At 45.1% G+C, this 21,202-nt stretch overlaps 1 protein-coding gene across 3 annotated transcripts in view; it reads left to right on the forward strand.

Moving 5' to 3' along the window:
- Positions 1–21,202, forward strand: part of cpamd8 (C3 and PZP like alpha-2-macroglobulin domain containing 8) — a 103,174-nt gene that overhangs the window by 68,654 nt on the left and 13,318 nt on the right. For 2 of the 3 annotated variants that reach the window (XM_059991354.1, XM_059991353.1), the window contains exons 35-40: positions 640–869; positions 970–1,057; positions 6,867–6,941; positions 9,444–9,549; positions 11,342–11,452; positions 20,787–20,999. In XM_059991354.1, coding sequence (XP_059847337.1) covers positions 640–869; positions 970–1,057; positions 6,867–6,941; positions 9,444–9,549; positions 11,342–11,452; positions 20,787–20,999 — 823 coding nt within the window. Of the gene's footprint in view, positions 1–639; positions 870–969; positions 1,058–6,866; positions 6,942–9,443; positions 9,550–11,341; positions 11,453–20,786; positions 21,000–21,202 lie in introns of those variants that run through there. The other variant, XR_009516070.1, reaches the window with a different exon arrangement.

A 21,202-nucleotide genomic window follows, 5' to 3' on the forward strand; every position in this document is an offset into this window, starting at 1 on the left:
GAGCTTGACGCTCGGCCAGTAACTTGCAGCTGACACCTTGCATGTGAAAAGACTGATGTAATCCTTGTCTTTATTGACTGTGGTCACATCAGCATCCAGGGACAGTTACTGGGCCAGGAGTGGAGGGGGGTGCAGGGGTAGAGAATGAAACCACATCTAAGCTCACACTCCACTGACTCTTACTGGAACAAGTCTGTAAATAGATAGCAGGGGGAAAAAAGGGTTCAATTGAGTGGTCAACATCAGTTAGATTTGCACTCCTGAGTCAGTGACTATAGGACCTAGTCCAGTGGGACATATATCCCAGAGAGGGGGTGTCTGTGGGCTTCAGTCTGTTGTGGGTGTCAGTATGTGGGGGACTCAAACCTTAATCTGACAAACTGTATCCCAGTGAAAGATGGTATCTCTGGGATCTGTGCCACATTAAGGGTCATTGATGAATGAAAAGCAAGCTCCAAGATCCTTAAAATCTAAACTAAGAAAATATAGTTTCAAGGAATTGGAACAAATGTATATTTTGTGGAAGCCCAGTCATTGGGGCTTGAGAGCAGCTGGGTTGGGAAACTCGTGTTGCGGTTCAGTCAGAAGGAGTGCTGACAAAAGTCTATGCTGACTGTAAATTAGTCTCCATCTTCATAGATTGACGTGAGCTACAACGTGCCAGATCCGGTGGCCAAACCAGCCTTCCAGCTGTCGGTGAATCTGAAGGAACCAAGCCGCGAGCGGCACCGGCACCTCGCCAGGCCCGCCTCCAGGAGCGACAACCGGTCAAAGAGGTCACGCCAGGAGCGGGCACTGCACCACGATGATGACCCGGCTTCTGACCAGGATCATCAGGAGTACAAACTCACTGTGGAGGCCTGTGCCAGGTATACAGCCTTCAGTTTCACTGTGCCTGCCCTTTGTTGGAGTCCACCCCATCACTCTTCCCTCTCTCTAAACTGTACTTTACTGATTATTCTTCCCTAGGTGGTTACATTCTGGCTCTTCGAATATGGCAGTCCTGGAGGTCCCTCTCCTGTCAGGCTTCCGAGCAGATGTGGAGAGTCTCGAACAGGTGACGTTTCAGACACTTTTTTAAAAAATCAAGGCTCTATGTTGGATCCCTGGAGTCTCCAAGCCCTTAAAATTTACATTTAAAGATGACCCTGTGATTGTATGCCAATGGAGAGGACACACTCAATCTCTCTCACCCGCACACGCTTCACTATTCGTCCCCCTCAATATATTCATGTTCTCTCCCCACTTCTAAAGTTCTCTCTGCTCCTCAGCTGCCTCCTCACCCCTCTCTCTGCCTCCTGCCACTCACCCCACTCCGTCTCTCTCCCTCTGTCAGATTTAATTGAAACCATTTCTCTCCAACTTCCTGCTGACGGCACGGACCTGGGTAGCCGCAGTTGAGCGCTTGGGGATTGTGTATGGGATATGGGACCGAAACTGTGCAAAGGGGGAGGAGTGGGATTGACTTGGGCTGTGAGCCAGAGCCTGACAGCAATGTGAGGCTCTGTCCTTGTTTGGGGTTCCTTTGGGGGTGGGGATGGGGGTGTTGATCTTGGTGCCTCTGTAATTGGAGTTTGCAGCTGTTTATTGGGAGTGATCCCTGCAACATCTGGAGTTCATTTTGGTGGAGACTCTGTATTGGAATGAATCTGTTTGGTGCTGTGAGCATCTCACATTTTAGGTTCCACCCTCTGGGGACAGAGGGTCCCTTAGTCCCTCAGAACCAGGCCATGAGCTGGTCTGCTCTGTGACTTTCAGTCTTCCGGAGCTGTGCTCCCTCTAGTTCCAGTGGCCCTGAAATGCTCCTCATAATAGTTTCCCTGGGAGATGACAGTTTTAATGAATTGCATATTTAATCCTCAATCGCCCTCCAACCTTCCCCCCCCCCCCACCTCCCACGCAATAAAGTTTCTCTTAAAATAACGAGATTCTGAAGCTGCGGAGCTCCTTGCTTTCATCTCCGGACCAGGCAGAATTGTTGGGCTTCCTGGGATTGGGAAGGGACAGTGTTAAACTCAGTCCCGGCTCTTCTGCTTCCCGTCAAGGGAGTTGGGTCAGGATTCCCACCCAGAATATGTGCCCGGTGGCTCCACTACCCGGAGAGTTTGGCAGCCTCCTGGAGTAAAGGGCTCAGCTTAGTTCTGGTCCCCTGCAACGTGTGCACTCGGACTCCAGTGACCTCGAGCCACGAGACCTTAAACCTTTCTGCAGCTGTGGTTATCCAAGAATTTATTGCTCTCCGCAGACTCCCACATGCTACAGATATATATTACAGTCTTCCACTGCTATCGAACTTGTTTTACGTAATTAATTAAAATGTATATATTTTAACAAAAGAAAGCTTTCTACTTTTCTGTTAAGGACTTACGTGATCTCATTTCAGCTACATACAATTAACATTTACCTGTAATTCACTCTTCCTGCTGCCCTTAATGCAGTGACACCACTTTGACCCTTTTCTCTTGAGGTGCATGTACTCTCTCAGCTAACAACTTCCTCTTGGCCCTGCCCTTTGTCCCCAGTGACCTCCTGGCCTTGCCCTTTGTCCCCATTGTGCTCTTGGTGTTACAATTCTCCTTTGCACATTCCTAAGTTAACAGAAATCGCTGTGAGTTGGGGCGTAAGGAGTAAAGATTTGGATGCTTCCAGTTCACGGTGAGCAGAATGATGGATTGCATCCAGAGGTGTAAGAGTACCGATCCAGGAGTGGCATTCCAGGAGCTGGGAGAGTTACTTGGATCTTAGTGGTTTCAGTGAGATATATGTTCTAAAACTCATTCTGGGGTTAAATTTGACATCAGGGTTGTGAACAGCTTGGTTACGTTTTAGACGTTTGCAGGAGAGGAATGGTGTCGGTGACCAGGGAACGGAATTTGTGATGGAGACTCAGGCAGTGACTCTAGTCTTCCCACTGTTTAGTTGAAGGAGACCTACTTTTCAGTTCTGGATGTCAGGCAATCCATGAGGTTGGGGAAAGGGCAGAAGGTTACAATGTTTCAGCTGCGCTCTAGTGACTCTTGGACCAGGATGGATGTGAGGCAACCCTGTGCTGGGAATCTCTTACAGCCATTGACACTGGTCTAAGGTCAGAGTTTGTGCACACTGTGTGACCTGGAACTTGTTTGGTGTCACCACAGCCCACAGGAGTAGGAGGGGGGAGCAGCTGTGGGCTCAGGTACTGTCAGCAGGACTGGAATTCTATTTATTTGTAAAGAAAAAATTATGGAGCCCCAGAGACCCAAAAAGTCACGGAAACCAGAAGATTTATCCAGTGATTTTATAACTCGAAATAGCAAGGGAAAGATCATTGACCAAATACATTTACAAGTGTTTGTGTATAAGTGGGGCTGAGACCTTTAAGCAAAATTTGTTTTAGAAAAATAAAATCTTACGTTATCTTTGCTCTTCATTGTCTTTTGCATATTTGAGTTGAAGCACTGGGCTGCATCTATTGTCCATGCCTGGGGAGTCCACCTCAGGAAGGAGTTTTGACAGGATGTCCACCTATTGGTGTTATCAGTATTATCTGTATCAGTATTATCTGTTATCAGTATTAAAGTTTCTGTGAGTGTGTGTACATATGTCAGTCCATGAGTGCCCACGTACACACAGGTGTGTCCATTTCTGTGTGTGCGCACACACATATCCTTGTGCAAGCACACAGACGTGTGTGGGCATGTCTGTACATATGTGTGTTTTTTTTTGGGGGGGGGGGGGAGAGATGTCAGAATCTGGCTGGGTGATGCTGTCTGTGGCTCACCGGCCTGCAGATTCTCACTGAAGGGTGGGCACGAGTGTGAATTGCCTGGCAGGCGCAGCAGAAGAGAAAGCACGCGGTACGTGTGTGCGCAATAAAAGGAACTTCAAAGGAGCCAAAGCTGTGGGGTCAGCAGAAGAGGGCCACAGGCCAAAGGTGACAAAGAATCACTGCGTTACTTCTGAGTCGTTAACCAGTAACCTCCCAAAGACTGTGAAACAAGGATATCCAGGGGGCAGCCAAAGGTCACTTAGAGGGGCATTCCGTTTAAATAAATGCTGTTGTAAGAACATGCAAGGGCTTCTGTCATGCCAATGTAATTACAATATTTCGTTTCTTTGCTCCATCTGCTCATTGCTTCTCGACATCTGAGTCTATCACTCCCGCAGGTACCCAGAGCAGACGTTACAAATACAGGCCATTCAGCCCATACCGTTGTTACACTCCTCACAAATCTCTTCACTGCACCCGAGCGCCATATCCTCTCCTTGTATCTATTGACCCCTTCATTGCACCTCTCCTCTTCAGCCCACAAATTTCGAGACCACCTCCTCCCACAGCATGCCCATCACCACTGTGTGACACAAATCCCCAAGTATCTTCAGAGCTGGGCACTTTCCTGAAACTTTCCCAAACCCAACACTTTGCATGGGGAGTGAAGAGCATGTTTGTGGATGGCGGGGGGTGGTTTGTGAGGGAGAGATAGCAGAGGGAGAGAGGTGAGAGGATAGTGGCAGAGAGCGAGAGATGGAGGTAGCAGCAGGGAGGGGCACATGTGAAGGGATGGAAGGCACCAGCAGTTTGCTGCCTTGTGTGCTACCTGAACCTACCTCGCTGCCAGCCTGAGGAGTCTGCCTGAGCAGTGGGCAGGACCTGGAGCTGGGACTTCCATCAGGCCAGCCTGTAAAACTCGGCTCTCACTGGGGAGCACAATTCTCCCTGGCGCCAGAGTGCAAAAGAATGTCGTAAACTGTCTGTCTGCGGCCAGTTACTGCCCTTCCATCTATGAAATATTAACAACAGCCTTCAGGCCCTGTAAAACCCAACACTAAATTAAGTGTGGCTCTTTACTGGCCTCGGCTGGAAGCTGAGGCCACTCGCGCTTATCATGGGCTTGAATAGATGCAGCTTTCACTGCAGTTTGCTCTTTTATGAAACGTCCCCCGAGGACAGCAAAACTTCTCGTGATAGAACTGTTATGTGGCACAATGTGAGAAGCTGCGATCAGCTCCAACAAACTTCCCCTTTGTTACTCTGTGTGTCTGCCTGTGAGACCCACACTGCCCTTGCCTCGGAGCCGATGAGCTCGTCCCACCACCTCTCGTGTGTGTGTGTGTGTATCTGCTTCGGCCTTCAGATACCATGTGTATCTGTGCAAATGTGGTTCAGTGCATGCGTGTGTGTGTGCAGATGTACATCTCTCTCTATATATATATCTATCTGCTTCTATATCTGTGTATGTACGTGTTTCCATGTGTACATTGTGTATACAGAGTATGTATGTAACTTTATATCGGCTAGCGGAGCCTCGTGATTTTAGTATCACAGTGGGGGTCTTGGTAAAGAACCCCCTGATATTAAAACAAAGGTCTTTCACAACTTTGGGGAGTTGGGGGAGGGTTCATTTTAATAACTTTCTTTTAATATATTAAACATTTTTGGCAGACTGACTTTCCGGGGTGGAGCGTAGGCCTCCCATTCACAGGGACTGCCTGGATCACAGCCCACTTATCTGTTAGATCAACCATCTCTTAACACTGGGATTAGGTTAACTCATTAATGCCTGCAAAGGCTTTCATTGGTGAATGCAGACCGGCAACTGGAATCAAAAGTCCCAGATTCAGCCCTCTGGCTTCTCAATGAGAGCTATTTGAGGCTAAAACTTTGGGGGAGAAAACACCATATAGGCACCTACTGGAATTTCATGACAACTTCTAGTATCCTCACTTGAGGAAAATGTCAGGACATTGGAAATGGATGCAGAGTGGTTCCAGAAATGAGCAATTTTAGGAGGGATTGAAATCGTTCTTCTTGGAGCAGAGAAGGTTGAGAAAGAATTGATAAAAGTAAAACTAAACCATTTAGAGTGACCAGAGGACTGGTAAATACAGATTAAAGATAAAGCAAAATGACACAAGGATTTGCTTTACACAGTGAATTGTTGTAATCTGGAATGCTCCACATAAGGGAGGTGAAAGCAGGAATTTTCAGCAAGGAACTGTGTATACTCTTGAAAAAGACAGACTTCCAGAAGTATGAAGAAAGAGCAGGGAAGTGGGGGGTAAGACGCGAGCTCTTTCATGGAGCAGGTCTAGACACATTGGGCTGAGCAGCCTCTTTCCAATCGTACTGTGATTCAATGGAGAAAGGAACCACTTGTCAGTTGGCAGCCTTTTATTTATTTGTTTGTGTTTTATTTCAAGATATGGTGCAGAACAGGCCCTTTTGGCTCTATGAGCCCGCAACCCACATATCTAGCCCTGGCCTAGTCGCAGGATAGTTTACAGTCAAGTAGGTTAATTGGCCATTGTAAATTGTCCTGAGGGAGTACGGACAATTTGGACTGTGGGAAGAAACTGGAGACCCACAAGGTTACAGGGAGAATGCACAAACTCCTTACAGACGGCACCGGAATAGTACTCTAATCTCTGATGCCCTGAGCTATTGTGGCATCCTGGAGAAAACTCTGCTTCACCGGACTCAAAGGAAAAACTGCGCGTACCCGTTTACAAAGCATAGCTGTGCCATGTTGAACTAAGCAGATAAAGTTTATATTACACTTACAGCTAACAGTCTCAACCTCTCTGGTCTCATTTTAAGTAGGAATTGCCCATATACTCAAGTCACACTGTAGTTACACCCTGTGAATAGTGAAGGACTGTGGAAGGCCAAGCTAAACAATAAGTGGCTGATGCTGTATAGGAAAGTTAGTGCCAGCCCACTCATCTGGAGACAAGGCCCAAACTCCCAGTGCCCAACTGGTTATTTTGATAGCTAATCTATTCAATTAGGATCCCAAAATATAGTGAAAATTAACAATGAACCTAAATTGGGTTTACTCTGCATGTTTGAAAGTAACACACTCAACACAACATTCTTCCTCCCACAGCTGCTCCTGGGCAAACAGATTGAACTCAAACGATACGAAATGGATGGAAGAAAAATTCTGTTTTATTTTGATGAGGTAAGAGAGAAACTAAAGATGCAGTGAAATAATAAGAAATTATATTTGATGGGATCTTTCAGATATGAGGAGAGACTGGGTTTGTTTTACTTGGAGCAGAGCAGGCTGAGGGGAACCTGTTAGAATTAAACAAAATTATGAGAGGCACAGATAGGGTACATGGTTTTTTAAAAAAAAACTTTTCCCATGGTAGAGGTATCTTGAGACCAACAGGCATAGATTTAAGGTGGCATGTAAGAGGGTGGTTTGCACTCTGAAGCTCCCTCTGACATGTCAGTCCATGCCCTCTTGTGCCACGATGAAGCCATCCTCAAGGTGGAGGAACAACACCTTGTATCCCATCTGGGTACCCTCCAATCTGGATGGCATGAATATTGATTCCTTCCAGTAAACAAACTCCCACCCTCCAACCTTCTATTTCCCCACTCTGACTTTTTACCTCTTTACCTCTTCTCACCTGCTGATTCCTTCCCCTGGGTCCTCTCCTCCATCCGTTTCTCCTATGGTCCACTTCCTTCTCCAATCAGATTCCCTTTTCTCCAGCTCTTGACCTTTCCCACCCACCTGCCTTCACCTATCACCTTCCAGCTAGCCTCCTTGCCCTCCCCTCCGTCTTTTTATTCTGGCACCTTCCCCCTTCTCTGTCCTAAAGAAGGGGCTTGGCCAGAAATGTCGACTATCTATTCATTTCTGCCTGACCTGCTGAGTTCCTCCAGCATTTTGTGTGTGTTGGTTTGGAGTTCCAGCATCTGCCGAATTCCTTGTGTTTATGATTCATGACCTAAGAAGGTTCTGACGGTAGATATTCCAACAACATTTAAGCATTCAAATACTTCAGCAACCAAGGTTATGGGACCAAATGCTGACATATGGGATTCTTGCAGATAGGCACTTGATTGACAGCATGGGCATGATGGGCCGAAGAGCCTGTTTCTGCGCTGTATGAGTCTAACATGTCATCAGCCAGTGCCGTGGAGGTGGAACATGTGATGTGACTCATAGCGACAACCTATTGTCCTGTAAGCAGATTCAATTTGTTCAAAAACAAAACAGATTCTATCTGCAAAGGAAACAGAAATTACACCAACTCCTCCCAGTAAAAACAGGCTGCTTTTCTCAGAAATACTCAGTTCAGTGCAAGATAGCTATGCTTAAATTGAACTCAGTTAGTTACCAAACATAACTGTCAGGGGGATTAGAAATTATCTCTACTTTATCTAGACTTAGAACCTGAGTAACTACACTCTTTATGTGCCTGTACAGAGTGAGGTGATCTCATTAGGGGCGAACACTGATTCTGTCTGCTTTTGGCGGTATTGTTCCCCACACGATCATTCTGATAAACTTGTGTAAATGCTTTCTTTGTAGATCTCTTTCAATCCTTTTTCATTCAATAATATGCTGCCATAGATACCGAGGCTGCAGCTTTCCATTCTCTTTAATCTCACGTTGATCAACAGCCTTGATCACTCAGTGGATCCAACACAAAGCTCTCTGGACTCTCATCGGAAATAGAACAATGGGGAGGCCACTCAGCCCATTCTGCTTGCTCTGTTTCAATAAGATTATGACTATTGCCACTTCCCTGTACTTTTCTTGGATCTCTTAATATACAAAAATCTATCTCTGTCTTGAATATACAAAATGACTGAGTGTCCATAGCTCTCTTGGTAGAGAACTCCAACAATCCACTACTGTCACACTGAAGAAATTTCACTTCATATCTATCCTTATTTTCTGACCCCTTATTTTGAAGGAGGGGGTGCCAACAGTTGCAGGAGACGTGGAGAAGACTGGGGAGAAGAGGGAGGGAAAAATACTTTCCTTAAGTGTGCATCTGTGGGGAGCGTGCTCGTCTCTGAACAGAAAATCTTGAGTTCAAGTTGAAGTCGAGAGTTCTGAGTGTCTAATCAGGCTGATACCCCGAGGGAGGTCTCCATTGTTAGAATCAGAATCGGGTTTGTTGTGAAAAGTGTTGTTCTGCGGCAGCAGTAGAGTGCAATACATACAAATACTATAAACTATCATAAATATATATTAAACATTTAAATTAGTGCAAAAAGAAAGCAAAAGTAGTGAGATAGTGTTCATGTGTTGGCTCAATGACTGTTTGGAAATTTGATGGCGGACGGGAAGAAGCTGTTCTTAAAAAGTTGAGTGTGTGTCTTCTTTCTCGACGGATAATATCAGTTGAATGGGATCCTAATCCAAGATGCTGGTCTCTCCTTTGGGTGGATATGTAAGATCTCATGGCCACTACAGCACGATAGTGCCCAGGCTCAGTACTTACAATTTCACCAACATAATCTCATTGCTATTTTCAGAATCTTGAGCACAATTTGTCTGCTGAATTTCTTGCTTTATAGCAATGACTCCGCTTCCAAGGTACTTCCTGTCTGCAGAAGGACTGTGAGATGGGCTGGACCAATCTGAGTCTTTTAAATATTAACTGAGTGAAATATAAATGTCCTGAATTCCATCTTCCCTCTTGCTGTTGCTCAGATTCCCAGCCAGTGCATGACCTGTGTCAAGTTCTACGCGTACCGGGAGTACATCATTGGCAAAACTGCTCCAGTCCCAGTCAAGGTGTATGACTACTACGAACCTGGTAAGTGTGAACAGAGGGGGGTCCTTTGGTGAAGGTTCATTTCTCAGACGCACCTGGGACCAGAAGCACCAGGAAGCAATAGCAGGGTTAATTATGAATTAATTATTGTCTAGAAAAACTTGTAAAAAATGCAGATGCAGAAAGTACGTTCTAAGGTTTAAAAAAAAAGTCTGGAAGTACTCAACAATAAACAGAGAAACATAATTAACTTATTAGGTCCTGATGAAGGATCTCAGCCTGAAACGCTGACTCCTTATTCCTTTCCATAGATACTGCCTGACCCGCTGAGTTCCTCTAGCATTTTGTGTGTGTTGCTCTAACATTTCAGGTTGAAAACCTTTCAACAGACAAGTAAACAATGTTTTAAGTTGCAGAGGAGGAGGAGAGATGGAGAGGTTGATATTCTATTGGAGACCAAGAAAGACTAAACATTGTAGATGGTGTTACCAGTGAAATCTTCTTGTTTTGTTGTATTCAAGGATTGGAGATTATCTAAAGGATTGTCATTGAAGTGGCTTATTTGAATTATTAATCTAACAGTTGCTGTAAATATTAGTATACAATATCAAAAGTTAAACAAGTAGAACTGCTAACAGACAGAACAAAGCACTAACTAGCAGTGGGGCAGCTTGCAATAGGTTAGCATCAAGGTGTTAAGCTGAGGCTTGGATGGACTCACTCCAAGAAGCTCAGTTTCCTCCCCTTCCTTCTCGGGATTCCACAGAGTGCTACCTGCAGTTATGGTTGATTCTAAGGGCAAGGAAGAGCTTCAACTTCTCTGTCCTGTCTCTCAGCCAATCAGCAAATTCAATGTCATTCAAAGTAAAATTGGATAGGTACATGGACAGGAAAGGAATGGAGGGTTATGGGCTGAGTGCGGGCCAATGGGACTAGGTGAGAGTACGTGTTGGCATGGACTAGAAGGGCCGAGATGGCCTGTTTCCATGCCGTAATTGTTATATGGTTATATATGATACAGCCATTGACACACCCATGCATTTGTAGGGGGGGCAGGCAGAAAAACTAGACTACTCTTGGCCCAGGGATACTTAATTTCTCTGTTGATAAATGACCTTTTGAAGGTTATACACAATTGTGAGAACTGTTCCAGTCACAACCAGTCACTAGCACTGTAAAGCATTGTGCTAACCACTACACTACCATGTGTCATACCATTTAATGGTGTCGTACCATTCCAGACAAGGTGGATAACCTCGTATTTTGCCCATTTTGCTCCAGCTTCCACGCAACCTCCTATACAGGCATTTTGCATCCTCCCCACTTATTGTTGTCTTGTCAGCAAAGTCAGACAAGTTGAAGTCACTCCATTCATCTAAGCTGATTATAGATTGTAAAGGCTGAGACCCCACCCTTCACATCAATTACTTACAGTCTGCCAGCTTGAAAATTACATGTCTATTCTTACCCTGTATTTCCTGTAAGTTAGGGTCCATATTGGTAATTATCTTTAAGCCTATTAGACCTTTGTTATTTGTACCTGTAAAGTAACCTTTAATCTGGCATTTTATCAGCCATCTTTTGGAAATATAAATATACAAATCCACAGGCTTTCTTTTTAATTTTTGTGGTAGCTACATTCTTAAAGAACTCTCATAAATTTGGTCTAGATAATTTTCCTTTTGTTAAAGCATGCTGACTCTGCCTTAAGCATGTCTGTGAGTGCCTGATTATCATTTGCTCAGTAAAGGATTCCAGTGTTAATACCGTGTGTAATGCAATGAGCAATGTCTCTGTACTGGCATAATGCAACGTGACCTTCTTGCCCGTGCAGCTTTCGAAGCAACAAGGTTCTACAACGTAAGTGAGACCAGCCCTTTGGCCCGCGAGCTGTGCGATGGGACTACATGCAATGAGGTCGAGAGCTCAGCCAATCAGTGGGTCGGTATGTAATCACCTGACCATGCATTAATAACTTTGTTTCTAATAAAACCACTGGCCACCTGAGAGACCGGTACGAGGAGATGCTGTATCGTACTGCAGTTGGAATATCGTGCAGCTGACCGGTGTGCCAGTGGCGGGATGACGCGGCCCCAAGGGTGCTTGTGGTTGAATGAGAGTATAGGCATCTGTTAGTCTCGTGAGACCATGGATTTGTGACTTGGAAGGTTTTTCCAGGGTGCAGGCCTGGGCAGGGTTGTATGGGAGACAGGCAGTTGCCCAAGCTGCAGGCCTTCCCCTCTCCATGCCACTGATGTTGTCCAAGGGAAGGGCACTAGGACCCATGCATTTAGCACCGGCGTCGTCGCAGAGCAAAGTGTGGTGAAGTGCCTTGCTCAAGGACACAACACACTGAGCCTCGAACCAGTGACCTTCAGATCACTAGACTGATGCCTTATCCACTAGGCCACGTGCCAATACTTGAATGAGAGTATTGCTGGGCTAAAGCAGTGCAGGTGAGTGGTCAGTACCTGTCACGCTCTGACCCTGAAACCTGGAGGTTGCAGAGGGAGTGGGGTTGTTGAGAGATCAGGAGATGAGTCACTTTACAGAAACCCTCTGGTGATAATATCACTGATTTGGTTCAGCAGCCAACAGTGGCCTGGGACGGTGTTACTGAAGTCGCTGCTGTTGATGATAAAGCTGCAAAGTTACTGTTCACCAGCACAGCCGTAGGTGTCAACTTTCTGACGAGACTGGCAGGGTTATTCACCAAACAGAAAACATTAGTCAGTATTGATCCATTTGGCATCTTTCTGTGCACGGTTTGGCTGACCCGTTTCCAGTCTCCAAATTTTAAAAAGTAATTTGTTCACAGTGAAATGTTTAGCATCCCCTTTGTGGAAAGCTGCAGCTCCAGACCTGTGCGTGTGCCTCAGGGAAAGAATGACATTCTCAGATGCATTCCTGAAACGGCTCTACCACCACACGCACAAAATGTTGCAGGAACTCAGCAGGTCAGGCAACGCTGATGGAAGTGAATAAACTGTCGATATTTCGGGCCAAGGTCCTTCAGCAGGACTGGAAAGGAAGGGAGTAGGTGCCAGAATAAGAAGAGGGGAGGGAGATGAAGTAAAAAACTGGGAGGTGATATGTGGAAAATCCAAAGGACTGGAGAAGAAGGAATCTGACAGGAGATGAGAGTGGACCATGTGAGAAAGGGAAGGAGGAGGGGACCCAGGGGGAGGTGATAGGCAGGAGAGGAAAAGAAATAAGAGATTGGAGTGGGGAAATGAAGAAGAAGGGGGAGGGAATTACTGGAAGTTGGAGAGATCGATGTTCATGCCATCAGATTGGGGGCTACCCAGGCGGAATATGAGGTGTTGCTCCTTCATCCTGAGAATGATCTCATCATGGCAAAAGAGGGGGCCGTGAACTGGTGTGTCGAAACGAGAATGGGGATGGGAATTAAAATAATTGGCCACCGGGTAACTCCACTTTTTGTGGATGGAGTGGAGGTGTTTGACAAAACAAGTCCCCCAGACTACGTCGGGTCTCGCCAACATAGAGGAGGCTTCATCGGGAGCACAGGATACGATAGACAATCACAACAGATTCCTAGGTGAAGTGTTGCCACGCCTGGATAGACTTTGGGGCCCCGAATGGAGAGGGTGAAAGGGCAGATATAGCACATCTGTTGGTTGCAGGGATACATGCCTGGAGGAAGATTAGTGGGGAGGGACAAATGTACAAGGGAATCATGGAGGGAATGATCATTGCAGAAAGTAGGGGGAAGGTAAGGATACCTTGGTGGTAGGCCCCACTGAAGGTGGCAGAGGTTGTGGAGTTTGCTGTGTTGAATTCAGAGGCTTGGGGACGTGAGGTGTGAGGACAAGATGAACTCAATGTTAAGGTGGCGGGGAGATAGGGTGAGTGTTGATGTCTGGGAAATGGAGGAGGTGCAGGAAGGGAAGCCTCAGTCTTTGAAGGAGGAGGACATCTCTGGTGTCCTGAAAAGGAAAGCCTCATCCTGGGAACAGATGCAGCAGAGATGAAGGTTCCTTGAGAAAATGGAATTTAGCATTTTTGTAGGAGACAGGGTGGGAAGAGGTATAGTCAAGATGGCTGTGGGAATTGATAGGTTTGTAAAAGGTAACAGTAGACAATTTGGATCCAGAGATGGAAACCCAGAGATCGAGAAAGGGGAAGTAGGCGTGAGAAATGGACGAAGTTAAGGGAATGTGGAAGTTGGAGGCAAAGTTGATGAAATTGACGAGCTCAGCAAGGGTGCATGAAGCAGCACCAATGCAGTCGTCAATGTAGCATGAAAGAGTTGTGGGGAGCATTACCAGGGAAGGCTCTAGCGCGTCCTGCTGGACACACTCTGGCAATTAACAGCTGCGGCGGCGTACGATCATTCCGATGTCATGGTGTGGGTGATGGAGCAAGGTGGGAAACACAAGTGCAGTGGGGGGGGGGGGGGGGGGTTGGGATCTACTGACCACCTAAACCATTTAAAATGCCCTGTTGGCAGTGCAGATCAAGCACATTTACAATGGATTTCCCTACATAAGCTGTTCATTACAGCAGCTGCCCCTCTGCTGGCCAGAGGGTGTAACTGCAAGTATGACTTGTTTGGTAAACAATGACAAAGAGGCAAAATCTACCTCCGTGTAGATTTAAAGATCTATTGTAAAGGATTTAGTACTTGAAGAAATTACATTTATTGATAAATGCTGCCGCCTGTCAGATAGCTGATTGCGAGTTCCTCTCAAACAAATGGTTTCTTTCTCTAATAATTGTTTAATGATGCAAGTAACTGAGGCAATTGTGGTTGGCTGATTGCTGTGGAACAAAGCACCAATGGATAACTCACAGCCAGCTAGGCCAAGCTCCTGGCCATTAATGTGGGTCACTCATAAGGCCTGAGATTGGTTGCTGCAAGTTTATAACTGAGCCCAAGGGAAGTTCGTATAATTCTTCCCAATTCTCCCCTGCTTCCTCTCTCCCTCCCCCTACTCTCTGACCAGCACCAATGTCTGAAGATCACTGTAAACGAGTCAATCTGCTCCTGTCGAGACCTGTCCCCTAAACCCATTGACAATTTACAGCCAGTCTCCTGATGCAAAGGCAAGCTGCCAAACCAGGCCTTTCCTCAGCATGTCACAGCCCTGGGGCAGACTCCTCGCTGAGGTATTAATTTACAAGGCAGGCTTGCCAAAGTTGGACCTCCTCATTACAGGTAGTTTATGGCCCCAGCCTGCTCCACCATTCCAGCATTCTGGCTTGTTTTAAACTTACCTCATAGCTGTCAACTGGGAGCTAATGAAACACAGTCCTGTGTAACGTTGGAGAGATATGGCTGGACACTTGGCTCTTGCCAGCAGTGGCTTTATTCCCTTTGATTAGAACGGGACATTGTTGAGTAATGAAAGGAGCCTTCATTTGGAGCAAGCTCATAAAATTTACTGGAACAAGTAGCTTTACTCCCCCTCCCCCCCTTCCTTCCCATCCTCCACCCCTTCTGCAAACCCCCTAGAATAGGTCTGAGGGTACTGAACCTTGCCTGCCTGCAGTTTCCATGCTGCAGCTGATTTCCTCGCCCCAATATTTACACTCGAAAGCCCTCAAATCGAAGTGTCAGCCGTGCTCACTCTCTAAGATTCAAAGTACATTTATTATCAAAGAATGTATAAATTATACATCCCTGAGATTTGTTTGCTCACAGGTAGCCACAAAGCATGAAACCAGAAACAAAAAATAATAATAAATAAAAATAAGAGAGCAACACCCATTGTGTAAGAGAAAGGGGGGATAAAACAAAAATCATGCAAACAATTGTAGTGAGCCACGTTGAGACTTGGGAACGCTATCTGGGTTGACCTTCCCCATGTCAATCTGGGAAAGTGAGGCAATGACAGGGGTGGCATCCTTAAGAACAAATTATTTTGTTTCTCCCAGTCACCAGGATCTGCTGATTTTTGGCCTTATTGCCTGCTTTTTGATAATTTTGAGGAACCACATGTGCCTTCAGTCATCTTGTTTTGAGCAGACCTTTTGCTCCTTGGGCTATCAACTAATCCATAAACCCTTTCTGGGACACTCCCACGATCTACCGTCATCTTAACCACGAATAAGTTTTCCCACTTCTCCACAAACATCAAAACAAGATCAACCTCAACCAAATGTCGTCATAACAACTACTTTATTCTTCTCCTTCACAAGCATTATGTTCAGCTCTGTTGAGAGTTGATCGGCCACATGCACCATCAGACTATTAGCTAAATCTATCTTTTCACTGATTGCTAAATCCAAAATGCTTTAATCGCTTGTTGGTTCTGGAGCATATCATTGCCAGAAACTATCTTGAACATTACCTTTCATACTTGAGCTGGTCTGTTTACCTCAATCTGTTTGAAATTTAAAATACCCCATACACATTGTGCCTTTGCGATGTGCTTCCCTATTCTCTGCACTTATCCATTCTACAATTTCACAACCACTACCAGGAACCTGGTTGCTAACCAGGGTTAGCGACTTTAAATTCCTGGGCCCAGCACGTAAGTGCAATTGCAAAGAAAGCATGGCAGCAGCTCTACTTCCTTAGGAGTATGTGGAAATTTGGCATGACATCTAAAACTGCGACAAACTTCTATAGATGAGTAGTGGAGAGTGGCTGGATCACAGCCTGGTATGGGAACTCCAGTGCCTTTGAATGGAAAATCCTACAAGTAGTGGATTCGGCCCAGTGCATCACAGGTAAAGTTCTCCCAACCACAGAGCCCATCTACATGAAACGCTGTCATAGGAAAGCAGCATCCATCATCAAAGACCCTCACCACCCGGTCCATGCTCTTTTCTCGCTGCTGCCATCAGGTAGAGGGTACAAGAGCTTCAGGACTCTCACCACCAGGTTCAACAAAGTTCCTACCCCTCAACCATCAGGCACTAAAGGAGATAACTACACTCACTCGCCCATCAATGAAATGTTCCCACAAGCAATGATCTTACTTTAAGGACTCTTTATCTCATTATCTCATGTTCTTGTTATTTATTGCTATTTATTTATACTTGTATTTGTTGCCTTCTGCACGCTGGTTGATCTTTCATTGATCCTGTTATAGTTACTATTCTATAGATTTGCTGAGTATGCCCACAGGCAAATGAATCTCAAGGTTTTGTACGGTGATATTATATATATATATATATATATTTATTATATATATATTTTTTTTATGATAATAAAATTTACTTTGAACTTTGAGGAAGGTTGTGCTCAACTAACATTAAAAACTTGAAGCATTTTCTGATTCTTAATTGTACCCACAATGTCTTCGCCACCTATTCATTTCTCATGTTGGCTTTCATCACTGACAATACTCCCCCTGATTTGTCGCGTTTCTTGTTTTTCCTGCTGATCTTATAACCTGCTGCATGTAGTTTCCAGTACTGACTGCATTATAAACATATTTTAACAACGATTACCATATTAAATACTCTGAGTAGAATTGACATCTTCAGTTCATCAGTTGTTCCCTGTGTGTTTGTGGAAAGAATCACTTTCAGTGTCACGCACCACGAGCAATCCCACTGTTCTATAGTTTACAATCATGTTTCTCTTTGCACCTGACATCCATTCCTTTCTCCTTTCCTTTTGTCGATAAATTACCTGAGTCATTTTTATTATATAAAAATAACATTTTTGCCTCAAGTCTTTCATCTAGTACTTTTCTTTTAAAGTTCTCACAGCTGATATTTATCAACATTATCAAGATATTATTGTGATTTGATAAGGTCGATAGAGAAACTATTTCTATTGATAAGCAAAGATTTTAAAATTAGAGGCAAAATATTTAGGAGTGAAGTTCAGAGATGCTTCTAAATACAGGAAGTCTAGATATTTGTATTTCTTCTATAAACAGTAACTGATAACCAGATCTACAGGTTTTACAGGTGAAGCTGATTTTTTTTATTCACCAAGTGCATTATCAGATCAGGGGAAAAGGCAGAAACCTGGAGTTTCAGATCAGCTACAATCTCACTGAAAGTTACAGCAAGTTGAAGGCAATAAATGGTCATTTTCTGTCCTTAAAAACTGAGCAATTGCACCCCTTTCTAATTGAGCCCCTGCTACTATATTGAACAAGAGCAGAGAAATTCTTCCTGCGGTCCCGGGAGTTGTATATTCCTATAACTGTCCATTACTGTAACTGTGTCATTGTGTGCGGGAGATGTCCGAGCACAAATTGCCTATCTTGCTTCCTACATTACGGTAATGATGAACTTTCAGAAGTGCTGCTTTGGCTGTGAAACATTTGGGATGTCCAAGTTGCAATGAGTGCTGTGGAAATGAAGATGTTCCACCTTTCACCCTCATGAAATGCCCTCAGCTTTGCCGATCGGGGGAGGATGAGTACTGGGTGCACCCCGTGGTCACTGTCAGGATGAGCAAGCCACAGACCAGGAGAGGTGCTACTGCATGGATATGCCAAGCTTCTGCCTAACCCTACCTCCCACTCCCACCTTTGCTGAATGTATCTAGACTCAATAACAGGTCAAGGGTGCAGAGAAACCCACGCTGTCACTTGTTATCCCCTTCCACCACTCCTGCACCTTGAGCAACACATGACATTTACACAGCACCGATGAAGTGACGATGATGGAAAAAAATGAAGGGTTTCACTATCCACTCTGTGGATCACAGAGATTTTGGAGGACTATGGGACTTGAAGGCGATTACATAGGGGAGGGGTGGTGCCGTGGAAGGATTTGAAAATTAAATTAAAAAGATGGCTTAATCAGGAGCCTGTGCAGGTCAGTGAGCACAGGGGTGATGGATGACTGGAACTCAGCTATCACAGGAAGAGTGAGAGGACTGGAGGTTGTAAGCACATTCCTTGGTAAATGAGCTGTCAAGCACCTTAATCTCTCCTGGAGCGTGGAGTCACAGCTGAGAGCGGCTGGGCAGTGCAGACTGCAGCTGCCCCAGTGATGTAACCAAGACACTCCTGTTGCTTTGGAAACACACCTTGGGCATAATCCAGCAGTTTCCATCGCCAGGGTAACCATACCACTCATAATAAAACTACAAACAAATATTCCCATGTTTCCTCTATCCTTCCATCATCAATTATTAATAATGTTGGGGATTTCCCCACGATGTTGGGCATTCAGAGAACAAGGACGGGTTTCGAAAAGGAGTGATTTTGGCGCTGAAGGATTAAACTAAAAGGACACACACTTTGCACAGAATGGGCTCAAGTTTCATTTAAAAATTTGTCTTGCATTTTCATAGCAGTTTTCACATCCTAAGGATGTCCCCAAAGCCATTTACAGCCAGTAAGCCAAAGAGTTCAAGTGCAGTTACTGTCTCAAAAACCAAGCATCCAGTTTGCAAACAAGCTCTGACAATTAGCAATATGATAATCCGTGTGAAGGATAAATGTTAGCCAATTCATGGACTGAATTATATGATCTTGCATGTCCACCTCTGTTCAGCATCTCTTCCAAATGGCATAATTTCTGATCATACAAAGTTACCAGTCTAAAACAAACTGTCTGCTCATTTATTGCATGGTCGTTTGTTCATGTGAACAAACTATCCGTTATTTTTGTTTTCATTACAACATAGCTATACTTCCAAAATACTACTTCATCTGTGAAATGTGCTTATGTTGTAAAAGGTTCCATCAAATCCATAAAGTAATTTATATTCTTGAACATTTAAGATTGAGGGTAATGCTTTTTGATAGGAATTTTCCACCATTGGAGGAAGTTATTCAGCCTCTTGTCCATCCCATCATTTTGTAGAGAAATCCCATCCATCCCATTCCTCTCTTTGCTGTTAGCTGTACAAATTACTCCCTCTCAAATGTCTGTCTGCTCCACTCTTTAAAGCTCCAATTCACTGTTTCTACAATTGCACAGGCTGAAGGTTCCAGTTTATCACACTCTCTGTCCTTAAAAGACATTTTATCCGTAGATCTTTCACCAAATCCACACTCAGTGTCCTTAAACCATCTGCTAATGGGAAAAGCTACCCTCTGTAAACCTGACGCAATCTTGTAAAACAAGAGCAATGAAGCTGGAAGTCCAGAGCAACACACACACGCGATGCTGGAGGAACTCAGCAGGCCAGGCAGCATCCATGGAAAACAGTACAATTAATGTTTTGGGCTGAGAACCCCCAGCATCTTGTTTGTTTGTGTGTGTGTGTGTGTTGCTCACAGCTCTATCAAATCTCCTCTCCAAGTTTACTGCAGGGGGAATTGGATGCAGTGCTCCAGCTGGAGTCTAACCAGTGTTTTACAAAGGTCCATCATAACCTTGTTGTTTCTGTACTTTGCGCTTCTGTTTACAAATCTCAGATCCTGAACACTTTAGTAAACACAGTCTCTGCCTTGCTGCCTTAAAAGACTTCTGCACATAAACACCCTGTGTAGCTGTGCCATTAACCCTGTCCTTTCTCTCCTCCTCCTCTCTGCCAAATGACCAACTTGGGTTGAAATTGCATCTGTCCAAAATGTCAGTCTTCTGTTCATTCTGTTACTTTTCCTTGCTGTTTGGGGTAATGGCCAAATAGTGAAGGCAGCTGTGTTGGTGTTGGAAGGTGTTTACGGACTCTCTCTGAATTGTTGACCATGCCCTGGCCCTCAGCATCTGCTTTAGTTTCCATGTCAGCTGAATGACACTTCTCTTGGCCTCTTCTGTAGGCTCTCAATTAATATCACTCGGCTCCTGGCCCAATTTATCCAATGCTTTTCTCTCAGTAACCTCAAGTTGACCATTCTGTCCAGCTGTTACCCCCCCCCCCCCACCAGCCATCACCACTAACCCACACTGGCTCCTGGTTAAGCAATACCTCAAGCGTTGAAATACTCAGTTTTTTCTCCAGTCCTCTGAAGGATTTTGCCCCGAAACGTCAACTACTTTTTTCCACAGATGCTGCCTGGCCTGCTGAGTTTCTCTAGCTTTTTGTGTACTTTGCTTGTTCCCACTCCTCCCTATTTCTGTTATCTCCAGTACGCTGAGGTATCTGTGCTCTAACGTGTTATTGACAGCCGTGCCCTTAGCTCCAGAAATCCCTCCCCAAACCCCTGTCCTCTCCATTCCTCTCTCTCGCTTTATGGGATCCCTAAGAAGTGATCTTGTGTCATCCAGGTTTTGGATCAGAGTCAGTTTCTGTTGGCTCCAGTGAAACACCGTGAACTATTTTATTCATTTAGGCTGCTATATAAATGTTCTGTCGTGGATTCCCCTTGTCGACAGGGGGTGAGAGCTAAGTTCTCTAGAATGGTGAAGGTTTAGACCAAGTTTGATACTTTGTGTGTTTGCAATAGGGTTTGTCCAGCCTGCCACCTGCAAGAACGTGTACGACTGCCTGGAGGAAGAACGCTACGAGCTGTGCGCCTGTTACCGTGACTGTGGCTTTGACGGGATGCCAGTGTGCGGCTCCGATGGAGTCCTGTACCAGAACCAGTGTCAAATGGAGGTGGCTGCCTGCCGCAACAACACGCGAATCGACCAAGTCCCCCTGTCACACTGCCCTTCCGGTGAGACCCTACTCTACCAGCACGGCACCTTCTCAGAGCCCAGAGGAGGGGTAAAGGTCACCGTCAGATGGAGGGGCATCCTTCTCCCCTTCCCTGCCTCAGAAATTTCAGAACAACCTCCTAGGATGGGATAAAAACAGAAAATGATGGAAATAAGCAGTCAGTGCAATTTAAAACCAAGTTAACAGTGCACTCTATCACCC

The sequence above is a fragment of the Hypanus sabinus genome, chromosome 16 (genome assembly GCF_030144855.1).
Source record: "Hypanus sabinus isolate sHypSab1 chromosome 16, sHypSab1.hap1, whole genome shotgun sequence".
Classification (NCBI taxonomy): domain Eukaryota; kingdom Metazoa; phylum Chordata; class Chondrichthyes; order Myliobatiformes; family Dasyatidae; genus Hypanus; species Hypanus sabinus.